At 64.4% G+C, this 11,417-nt stretch overlaps 1 protein-coding gene across 2 annotated transcripts; it reads left to right on the forward strand.

The window, feature by feature from the left end:
- Positions 1–3,190: 3,190 nt before the first annotated feature.
- Positions 3,191–7,428, forward strand: ZBTB42 (zinc finger and BTB domain containing 42). 2 transcript variants are annotated; one of them, XM_044774412.2, is made up of 2 exons: positions 3,191–3,330; positions 4,019–7,428. In XM_044774412.2, the coding sequence occupies exon 2, from the start codon at positions 4,104–4,106 to the stop codon at positions 5,127–5,129; it is 1,026 nt and encodes a 341-aa protein (XP_044630347.1). In that variant the 5' UTR covers positions 3,191–3,330; positions 4,019–4,103; the 3' UTR covers positions 5,130–7,428. The 2 variants fall into 2 exon arrangements, with proteins under 2 accessions (XP_044630347.1, XP_044630345.1); XM_044774410.2 differs by having other exon boundaries at positions 3,202–3,330; positions 3,841–7,428.
- The last annotated feature ends 3,989 nt before the right edge of the window (positions 7,429–11,417 follow it).

An 11,417-nucleotide genomic window follows, 5' to 3' on the forward strand; every position in this document is an offset into this window, starting at 1 on the left:
TACCAAGCTCTAGCGCCCCCGCAGTGCCCGTGACCTGCTGTGAGCCCCACGCCCCATCCACGCAGCGCCAGTCCTGTCTGCGCGGAAGCCAGCTCAGTGACTGGGTTATTCCTGCGCACAGGGCCAGCGCCCTCCTCCTCTGGCCTCCCGGAGAGAAAGCAGAGCCCCTCTCCTCCAGAACACCCCCCTCGCCCCCCTAGACAGAATGGCAAGGAGAGGACCCAGCGCATCAGCCCGCCCTGGCCACTGCTGCAGCTGCTGGGGACCCCCTTGGCCAGATGTTTCCAACAAAAATTGCTGCACTGGCCCCTGAGGAGGGTGGCCGCCTGCCCCCTCCCAGGGCACAGGCGCCTCTAGCCTGTCACCTTCTGCAGCTGCCGGCCTTCGAGCAGGACTTGTGGGCCATTGCCCCGGGCTGCCTAGTCTCTGCAGCAGCTGCAGGGCGGGGCCTCCGGGCAGCTCCCAGGCCAGATGGCCGCCTGGTCGGCTGCATCCGGGAAGGCTCTGCCCACACCACTGCGACAGCCTCCTGTCATCCCTGTGGCTGAGACCACACAGGGCCAGAGAGGGGAGCCGAGGGCTGAGGGATGGCCGGCTCCTGAGTGCCATCTCAGGGCTGCCTGGGACAGCCCCTCCTGGGGGAGCAGGTACAGAGACAGGACTTACTCAGACCTTCCGACCTGAGAGGCACAGGGGCCTCTCTCCCACTGTCCCCTCGCCCAGTGACGTGCCTCCCCTAGCCCGCCCCTACCTGGGCCGGCCTCCCAGCCCCAGCCCCAGGCTCTTGCAGGCAGTGTGCTAACTTGCTTCAGCCTCTGTCTGGCCCCCAAGGAGCACTTTGTCCCACCAGCCAGGCAGGGACTCTGCCTAGCCCAGGCCTCACTCCCCGCCAGCAGCCTGTGGGGGGAGCTGTTGGCCCAGAGCCCCAGCAAGGCTGGCCTCTGCAGGCTCAAGGTCCAGCCCGGGGAGGCTGCACTGGGCACATGTGGTGCCACAGAGCAGTGGGAATTCAGATGGCAGCACCCAGTGGATGTCCCTCACAGAAGCCACACCATGCATTCATGCAAGAGACATTGACTAAACCCCACTTTGTGCCCAGCCGGCTCCTTAGCCCCAAGGGTACTGCAGGGGAGCCGTGAATGGCATGGGCACATGGCATGGGGCATGCTCTGGAGAAGGATGAGGAATGGAGAACATGGGCTCGCGGGACCTTGGCAGGGTGGTCAGGAAAGACCACTCTCGGGGTGCTGGTGGAGCAGAGACAGGAGTGGGAAGAGCCAGGGGACTGCTGCCTGAGACCCTGAGGTCTTGCTTTGGGCCATGCCCTGCGTTGAATCTGCCCATTTTGCAGATGAGGATATTAAGGTTCAAGGAGGTTAAGGGTCATGCCCGAGGTTGGGAGGGGGCAGGGGCAGAGCTCTGACGCTGGCAAGACCTCTGGGTTCACTCTGACCCGACTCGAAGTCAGCTCCTCCTGCTGGGGACTGGCGAGGGGGTGGAGGGGTGGCCCTTCTCAGAAGGGATCCCAAGAGGAAAGGCAGCAGTAGCCAGGGATGTCTCAGTGGCTGGGTGCAGGGTGAGTCCAGAGCTCCACACTGAAGTTGCCAGGTTTATTAAGAAGCAAAAAATACAGGATACCCAGTCAAATTTAAATTTCAGACAAACAAGGAATACTTTTCTAGGGCAAGAACGCGGCTTTCCTTCTTACAGACTTTAGATCCTAATTGTGGTGGGCTCCAGGGCCTGGGGCCACTCCTCAGGCCCCCAGCCCACCAGGTCTGACCAGGACCCCTGGACGGCTGCCCCTCCACCATCTCACACTTACACCTCGGGAGCGTCAAGGAGCACGGCTGGAGGGCTCCCCACTCCTCTTGCAGCTTCCTCTGCCCAGGTACACCTGGCCTACTGTTGTCCCATCCTGTGTCATCCAGGCCCTCCCCCAGTGCCACCACCACCCCCGCCCCCTAATCAAGGTCTCCTTTCTGCTCCTGGCTGGGGCTCCCCCTCCCCAGCCCGTCCTGCATCTCCAGGGCTGCCCGACAGTGCAGGTGGGAGTTCAGGAGCCTGCTGGGCTTGGAATCCTGGTTCAGCGACTTACTGCCTGCTGTGTGCTAAGCACCTTACCTAACCCGCCCCACCAACGCAGGTGTAGTAGCAAGGGCTTCTAACTAACGGGACTGTCGGGAAGGTACAGCAAGCAATGGTCCAGAGGGCCGCAGTCCTGCTCCATCCAGGGCAGCACCATTCCTTGTGTCCCTGGGAAAAGACTGCAGCCAGCCAGATACCCACCTTGGGGGCCCCAGCTTCTCCAAGATCATTGCTTCCCATTTCTCTTGGGCTGTGTCCATCTCCCTGCAGACCTAGCTGTCCCCTCCCATCTTCACGGCGCTCTTGCACCTGAAATACCCTGTCCCCAGCTTGCCAACCTGGCCCCTCACAGTGTCTTCCCCCTCCTTGAATCCTTTCCCACCTGCTCTGGGCTCTGGTGGTGCTTGGCCCCCGTCTATCACAGCGTTTATCCCCCGGGCCCTGCCACATCTGCTGGGATGTGCCCTGTCCCGGGGCCTCTCCGGCACTCAGCTCCGTATGCCTGGACCCCAGCAAACACTGAGCTAGGGTCTGCTGAGAGGGTGAGAGTGCCCTGTTCTGGACTCCAAGGTCGAGATCCAGCTTGTGTGTTTGGAAGAGGGCCCCATCTAAATTAACTTAAATTAAAAAGAGGCTTTCAACCAAGAAGGGAGTGTCACCTCTTCAAAATTTATGACTTTTCCCTCATGTGCCCCTCTTCCATCCCAGGGCCAGCGCCCCGCGAGGAGGCCGTGATCCCGGCTGAGCCCTCAGGTGACTGCCCCAGCGCGGGCCGGGAAAGGAGCTGGTCTTCAGAAAGGGTCCCTTAGCAGACGGGCGCAGTTGGCACCCCGTGGGGGGGACACCGAAGCCGAGGCGGCAAGTATCGCGAGACAGCCCCCTTCCCCGCCGCGCCCCGCATCCGCTCCCACCCCAGCGCCCCAGCTGGTGGCGCGCGGGGCCCGGCCGGGCGGGGCGGACAGGGAAGGGGCGGCGAGAGTGACCTCAGCGGTTCCGTCGCTCCGGGAAGTCGCCTCGGCCCGCCCCCTCCAGCCCCCGCCCCGAGTTTCGCTCTCTCCGGGGCGGGGCGAGCGGCGGGCGGTGCCGGGCCGACCAAGTTGGAGCGCGCCCCGCCCGGCTCCCTCCCCGTCCCCGCGCCCTCCCCGCCGGGGCGCGCTGCCCGTAGCTCCGCGCGCGCCGGTACCACACTGGGGAGGGCGCGCGGCGCGAGCGGCGGCCGGAGAGGAGCTCCGGGCGGCGGAGGTGAGCGCGGGGGGCGGGCGCTTGGCTCTGCCCGCCCCGCTCGCTGGCCCGCTCCCCGCGGCCGCGCTGCCATAAATGGGGCCCGCAGCGGCGGCGGCGGCATCTGGCGGGCCGGGCGGCAGCTGGAGGCGGCGTGGAGGCGCGGGCCGGAGGCGGCGGCGACTCCGGCGTCGGGGGACGCGGCGGGCGGCAGCCCGAGAGTGAAGTTCAGGGGCGCCCGGGCAGGGAGGGGCTCCCCGGGCGGAGGCAAGCGCAGGTTCTCGCTGCTCCGGCCCCCTCTGCCCGCGCCCCGGGACCCGCCCCCGCGGCAGCGGCTTCTGTTTACTTTCGATCGAGTTTTTCCTGCTCGAGGCAGGTGCCCAGGGCGGCTCGGGACGGGCGGTTACGCACGGCGCCGCGCGCCCCTCTCTGCGCGCTGCCTGCCCGCGGGAAGGGCGCGTCGGGCGGCCGGGGGCGAACGGCGGCCGCGGCGTCTCCAGGCGCGCTCACGGGCGTCCCGTCTATGCCCAGGTGATGACGGCGGCGGCATGGAGTTCCCGGAGCACGGCGGGCGGCTGCTGGGCCGCCTGAGGCAGCAGCGCGAGCTGGGCTTCCTGTGCGACTGCACCGTGCTGGTGGGCGACGCGCGCTTCCCGGCCCACCGCGCCGTGCTGGCCGCGTGCAGCGTCTACTTCCATCTCTTCTATAGGGACCGGCCCGCGGGCAGCCGCGACACGGTGCGGCTCAACGGCGACATTGTCACGGCGCCCGCCTTCGGCCGTCTGCTGAACTTCATGTATGAGGGCCGCCTGGACTTGCGCAGCCTGCCGGTCGAGGACGTCCTGGCCGCCGCCAGCTACCTGCACATGTACGACATCGTCAAGGTCTGCAAGGGCAGGCTCAGGGAGAAGGACCACGCGCTGCAGCCGGAGACGCCCGCCCCTGGAGCAGAGCCGCCTGGCCAGTCCCCATACTCCCTGCCCACCTGGACGCCAGAGCTCTGCCCAGCTGCCCAGAAGGCCAGGCTCCCCCAGGCTGGGGTCAAAGCAGCCCTCCCTCCACGAGCACTGGGACCTCCTCCCTGGCAGGCCCCAGGAGAGTCAGACCTGGCCCTGGACCTGTCAGTGAAGCCCAGCCCGAGGCCAGAGCTGGTCCACCCACCCTTCGTCCTCCAGACACCCCCCTGCAGCCAGATGCAGCCAGGGACCCAGCAACTAGTGAAGGACGAGCCGGACTCAGTGTCAGAACGGGAGGACAGCAGCAGCCCTCAGAGCCCCCACAGCCCCCTGCAGCCACCCTGTGTTCCTGCAACTGAGTGCCAGGCAGGGGGCCTGGAGCCGCTGCCTGTCAGCATGGCGGACAGCGGGCAGCTGGAGCTGGATGCCCAGCGGGGAGCAAGCAGGGCGGAGCTGGGGCCTGCCGGGCACCTCTGCCTCTGCCCGCTGTGCAGCAGGCTGTTCCCCAGTGCCCACGTGCTGCAGCTGCACCTCAGCGGCCACTTCCGCGAGCGGGATGGCACCCGGGCCCGGGTCTCGCCCGACGGCGCCGTGCCCACTTGCCCGCTCTGTGGAAAGACCTTCTCCTGCACATACACGCTGAAGAGGCACGAGCGCACACACTCTGGCGAGAAGCCCTACACGTGTGTGCAGTGCGGCAAGAGCTTCCAGTACTCCCACAACCTGAGCCGCCACGCCGTGGTGCACACCCGTGAGAAGCCGCATGCCTGCCGCTGGTGTGAGCGCCGTTTCACGCAGTCCGGGGACCTTTACCGCCACGTCCGCAAGTTCCACTGTGGCCTGGTCAAGTCCCTGCTGGTGTGACGCGTCCCTGTGGGGCTGAGGATGGAAGGGAGGGGCGGGACCTCCCCAGAGGGGCACTGGGATGGAGAGCAAGGGACTGGGCGCTCAGCCCGGTGGAAGCCCCTGAGGCTGGGCTTGCCCACCAGAAAGAATCCTCCTGCCCCTGGAACGTGGCCCCGACCCAGTGACCCCGAGGGACACGGGCAGCCCTCCTCCATGCCTGCTCTCCCACTCTCCAACTCACTCCTGTCCCCAGGCTGTGCCCTCACCTGACGCTGTCTTCCTCTCCGTCCCCTCTTGCCAGTTCCAAGGGGTGTCGGAGGGGCCCACGAGCATGGGCCCAGGCTTCTCGGGGCAAGGCAGCACATTTGTCCTCCCTCCGGGGCTTCCCAGACCACCTCACTTGCACACTCAGGGGTCCCCTTCTGAGCCTGGCCCCACGCGTGGTGAAGGATGCACACGTCGCCGGAGGCCTTGGTGTGAGTCCCTGACGGGGCTTGGACAGAACGGGTCACTCCTGCTGGGGGGCAGCAGCAGCTGTGCGGGGGAGGCCCCGGGCACCGTGAGTGCCAGCAGGGGCCATCAGCGCACAGCTGGTGTTGCAGAGGGGTGCAGCCCCCCGTGGGGACCCCAGCGTGGCAGGAGCAGAGCCAGCCAGAAGCTGAGTGGCTCCGGAGTTACCAGCCCTGGGGTGGGAAGTGGGTGTCTTGGAGCTTTTGGTCCTGACCGCACTGTAACTCGGAGCAAAGAAAGTCGGGATTTGGAAATGATTCTCTAGATGCAGAAAGAGCCTCCCCGAGGTTGCCAGATGTCTGCCTGTGGGCAATGGGTTGTGCTACTTCCCCGCCTGCACACAGGGTCCAGGGCGCCTCAGGGTCCCCAGGGTGGGCCAAGGGGGCCTGAGAATGCAGCCATCTGCCTGGAGTACCACAGGCTACAGCTGGGCCATGGTGGACCTCACCCTCAGGGTCCTTCTCCTGTTGGGGTCTCTGTGGAGCTGCTGGTCATTTCCAGAGCGCCGAGCAGGGAGCCAGAGGCTGCTCTCTTTACCAGCAGTATTGTTCGCAGGCTCTTCCTGCCTTACAGTGGGGTGAGGGTGAAAGTGGCCATCGTCGAGGAAGGGGACGGGGAAGGCAGGCGGCTGCTTGCCTGGGGTCCCAGCCCCCCTCTTCACCCACAGCCTTGGGAGGCTGGCTCTCCTGGACCCTGCAGGGCTGCCTCACATGCAGTTGGCTCGGTCACCCTCCTTGCCCGCCTGCTCACTGGGCACATCCCACTGCTGGAACCTCAGTAGTTGTGGCCAGGGGGTGGGCACAGGGGGGCTGCCCAGCTTCTGCGGGTCCTGCAGGTGGCAGAACCGCTGGGACTCCTGGATTCCTCAGACCATGGGGGCTATTTCTGCTTTAACTGGAAGTGGCACTGAGGACAGAGTCCACCAAGTTTAAGTTATTATCTCTCCTCCTGACAACACTTGATGTCATATTTATTCCTCTGCCCTGTCTGGAGTGAAGGGACCACTGGCCTTTGCAGCAGGTGGACAGACGGCTCGTCTCCCTGCGTGCCTCACTCTCCTGGTGGGCATGTGGCCAGCCTCATGGCACAGCGCCTTTTGGTGATACTCGGGGCTCAGAGGCCCTGGGCTGCCTGCGGACCAGAGAGAGCACTGGGTGAAGGGGACCCCCCACCTCGAGAAGGGCTGCTGGGACTTCAGGCTTGGCACGATCGGGTGTCCGTGTGTGTGCGTGTGTGTCCAACATATGGCAAGGCCCCAGCCAATTTGGCAGCCGTGGCAGCCGTGCCGCCCATCCCTGGAGATGTGGCAGCAGCCCTGGTTTTCCCCATGGGGTTTCCATGGGGAAGAAACTTACTTTCCTGGGGCAGGAAGCCCTGAGCTATCAACACTGGATTCATTGTCTTCTGCAAACAGTTACTGTGAAGTTAATGTAAAGAGAAGTGGTCAGTTTTTAACTTGATAACCGACACAGGTCAGATGAAATATATATATGTATTTAAGACACTAACCGTGTGGGGACGTGTAGCAGAGGTGTGTAGATGTATTTTGGGCGGAACCTGCTAGGTGGGGTCCTCCCTCCCCGGGCCAGCCCAGCCGCCTGCCCCCAGGTCTCCCTCTGCTCTGCCCCGGGGGCTGGCTCCAGGTCACCCTGAGGGCAGTCTTTGGAGCTCGGAGTTTGGCGGGGAGTTTGGCGGGAGGTTGCGTTTGCACCCGCCCGCTGTGGCAGTTTGGAAATGAGTGCTGTCTTCCTGTGTTCCCACTGTCGTCCTAATGATGCCAGTGGTAATAAAGCGCACCGCAGCTGGGGATGGCCGTGGTTCCTCCTGGGGCCGGGAGTGTGCGTGTCTCCAAGTGTGTGCCGCAAGCTCGGGCACTGCTGGGCTGGTGTGGTTGGGGTGGGAGAGGTGAGCCCCTGTTCCAGATGCCACCACCTGCTGTGCCCTGTCGGGGGGACGGGCCGGGCAGGGCTGTGGATGGGTGGCACATCCTCTTTCCCCAGGTTGGCCCCCCGTCCTGATTTGGGAGAGAGGCATCCCAGGGGGACAGGTTTGTGTTGGGAGGGCAGAGTGCAGGCTGGAACCAGGTGGGAGGCCTCGTGGCTTCTTGCTCTGGTGGAAGGGAGACACTGCTGAGCAGCCACGGGCCCTCGGGCTTGGATCTGGGCCTCCCGACCCTGTGCTCCTGGATTCCGTCCTGTCTTACAGAGGCAACCCCAACTCCCCTAGCTCCCATCTCCCTTCCCGCCACACCTCATCTGTACCCCACCTCACTCAGGGGGACTGGGCCCCCAGAGGCCAGGGTTTGGGCAAGAGGAGGGCGGGCTTGGAGGGGCTGTGTCCCTCTTGCCCCCACCCTCACCCATGGGGCCCTGCCTGATCTCGGGAGGGTGTCAGGCTGGGCAGGTGACAGGCGGGTGTGGATGGGCCTCCCAGCACCTGCCCCTTGCGTGGGGGCATGAAGCTGGTGTCAGCCTGAGCCCTCCGTTGTGTTGTGCCTTCCTCACTAGGCCTGGGACAGATGGACAGACCGCCTCATGTGTGTCCCAAGCCTCATCCTCACCAGAGCTCCATCCAAGGCGAGGAGGGACCCAGGCAAACCCCCAGGGGCAGGACAGTGGGGGGGTATGCCTGCCGAGGGGTCCCCAGAGGTTGGCCTAGCAGAGATGTGCTGGAAGGGCTGCTGGTTCTTGAGCCAACCTTTGAGGCCTTCCCAATCCTGACCCCAAAAGCAAGTCCTTGTTTCTGGGAGGTGGGACCTGGCACCTCCCCTCCCCCAGCCCAGCCTGCCTCCGCGGAGCCTTCCTCCTGGACTCGAGCCACTGTCCTGCAGGGAGGCCCTGTCATGTTCCCAGTTGGGCCCATGACTCAGCCCAGGGCCTTCTCAGAACCTGGGAGGAGGCTGTTGCCATGCCAACCAGCCAGGGGCCGAGGGCTGTCGCAAGGCCCCTTGGGCAGAGGGGCCAACCAGGGGAGGGGGCTTCCAGGGCCCATCCCAGCTGCCCAGCTCTGCCAAGCTGTGTACCACTCTGAGCACTGAAGCTGTCAGCCCCATTCCTCCCCGGCCGGAGGCCCTGGGGCAGTCAGGAAGAGCCCACAGGGAGTGCAGAGGGTGGACTCTGGGGCAGCAGGGGTCCCAAAGGCTCCCCAGCAGGATGAGCTCTCAGGGGCCTCCACGTGGACAGCATGGAGATGGGCACCCCAAGCCGAGGGCTGGCCAGTGCAAAGGCCCCAGGGCGAGAGGTCATGGGTGAGCAGGTCTGGGTGAGTGATGGCTGGGGGACCCTGGGGAAGCTGGTGGCTTTGAAGCAGGGAGAAGTCAGAGCAGTCCTGGCCAGCCTCAGGTCTCCGTCCCCCACTTCCTCTGCCCCTTGCCCTTAGGTCAGCTAGCTGCCCGCCCCAACACACCTGGCCTCTCTCCTTCCCTGTATTTGGACCTGGTGCCACAGCCTTCCCTGGTGAGGGAGTTTCAGCCTACACACCCCAAGGAGCCTTAGGACAGACATGCCCGGGAACAGAAAAGGCTCCGGGGCCTGCCCTCCCAACCTGGCAGGGTGGTGCTCAAGCCTCATGGCCTCTGCCCCAGTCCTCTGTGCTTCTCTTCCCCCTCAGTCCATCTTTGTTCCCTTCTAATCAACCCAGGCCCTGCACTGCCATTGTCATCACTCTGCTTCCACCACACTCCCCCCTCTCTCCACCTCCTCCTCCTCCCTCTCCTCCCTCTACTCCTCCCGCACCTTCCCCTCTTCCCTCCTGTTCTCTCCTTCCTCCTCTCCTGTCTTCCTCTTCCTCCTGCTCCCCCTCCCCCTCCTGTTCCTCCTTTGCCTCCTCCATGCCCCACTCTCCCGCCCCTGCTCCTCCTCCCCCTTTCTCCACACGTTTTCCCCCTCCTCCCCTTCCTCCTTTACCTCCCCCCCCACACCTAGTGCCTGACTGTCCCTGCGCTGAGAGGCCTGGGGGAGGGGGCACCTCCACCTCGGGCGCTTCAGTGTCTGCTCCTCCTCCCCTCCAGCCCTCAAGTCCAGGGGTTTTCTCAGCACCGCTTCCTTCCTCCTCCCCCTCCACCCCCTCTAGACACAGAAGAACGCGGGCACATAGGTCTGCGCCCTCCCCACCCACACCACCTGGGCTCCCCAGCACCAGCCTGGAAAGAAGCCCTCCTTTGCCAGTCGTGGTGACCTGCAGGGAGGGCCACCTGTCCCTGTCCCACAAGCTCCTGTCCCGTGTCCCCAGGTCACTTCCTCTCTCCCGCCTCAGTGTTCTCATGTGTAAAATGGGAATGATGGTGGACAGCCGCTGAGGGGTGAGTGGGGTAGTGTCCAGTGGGCACACAGGCAGTGGCCTCTAAGTGACGGCAGTGCTGCTGCTCCTGATGACGAACGCCACGCTGCCCACCTGCCCTGGGACTTCCCCGAGACAGAAGGGCAGCCAGGGTCGAGGGCTTTGGCACCAGTGCTCTGCAGAGCAGGCTGAGCCCACGCCAGGGGTGTTGGCTGTGTGGGCTTGTGGGCGAGGGCAGCTTGAGGAGCGATGCTGTGGTGCCCTGGCCTCCTCAGGGAGCTGCCTGCCTTCCCCGGGGCGTCATCCTCCCCCCAGTCCACTCCTGCAGCTGTCCCTGGTCAGCCCCCAGCAGGTTCTGACGTGCGGTGGACGGCACCGCGGCAGCCAAGGAGTCTGGGGACAGCTGGCTGGAGGGCTGGCAGTTCCAGACTTTGGGGCGGGGGGGTGGGGGGTGGTGGCCGAAAAAGCTGTGGGGATGGAGGGAGAGGGCGGCAGGGGCAGGGCGGGGAGGCGGTTCACAGAGGAAACCAGCTGGGCGGACTTAGTGTCCAGGCACGCCCACTCACCCAGCTCCAGCCTGGCAGCAGGTGACCCCGCAGAGAGTCAGTGGATCTAGCGGGGAGAGGGGCTCCCTTCCCTGAGTTGGACCCAAATGGTTTTGTTTTCACCAATTTGAACAGAAGCCTGAGTAAAGAGAAACCCATACCTTTGCCTTCTTCAGCAGAAGGCAGGGCTTGTAAATGAGGTTCTGGACCCAATTCCACTGTGTGTGTGTGTGGGGGGGGGTCCCACACACCCAACAAGGAATCTTCCGACACCAGCTGGGTGTCCTGAGTTCACCTCAGTTCTCACACCAACCCCCTGGAGACGGCGTCAGATCCCACAGGTTAAGGGCACAAGCCTGCCCCCTCCACTTCAGATGCCAGTCCCAAGTCCAGGTTGTCCCCTGTGCTTCTGACCAGCCGGCTTGAGTTCCGAGGTTCCCACGACCCCCTCCTTGGGCTCAATTAATTTGCTAGAGCCGCTCACAGATCTCAGGAAAACTATCTGCTAGATCACCGCTCCAGTGTGAAGGGATATAACTCAGAACAACCAGACGAAGCGATGCACAGGGCCCGGTGTGGGGAACGGGCTCGGAGCTTCCGGGCCCTCTCCTAGGGCACCACTCCCCCAAATCTCCACGTGTTCCCCAGCCCGCGAGTTCTCTGAACCGTCCTTTGGGGTTTTATGGAGGCTTCACTACGTGGGCATGATTGATGAAATCATTGGCCTCAGGTGGCTGATGCTCTCCTCTCTCCTCCCCGAGTCAGGGAGTCCCACTGAAAGTTTCAACCCCCGAACCTCCCGGTTGGTGGCCCTGGCATCCAGCCCCATCCTTGGGTGGGGCCCAAAAGTCACCTCATTAACATAACAAAAGACACCGTGATCCCTCTCAACACTGGGGATTCCAAGGGCATTAGGATCTCTGTGCCAGGTACTGGCTCAGGTCATTACAAATCACAGTATCACACCTTGTGA

The sequence above is a fragment of the Equus asinus genome, chromosome 7, assembly GCF_041296235.1.
Source record: "Equus asinus isolate D_3611 breed Donkey chromosome 7, EquAss-T2T_v2, whole genome shotgun sequence".
NCBI lineage: Eukaryota > Metazoa > Chordata > Mammalia > Perissodactyla > Equidae > Equus > Equus asinus.

What these genes read in the sequence shown, in the direction of transcription:
- ZBTB42 (XM_044774410.2), top strand. Translation starts at nt 3,858, where the DNA reads ATGGAGTTCCCGGAGCACGGCGGGCGGCTGCTGGGCCGCCTGAGGCAG.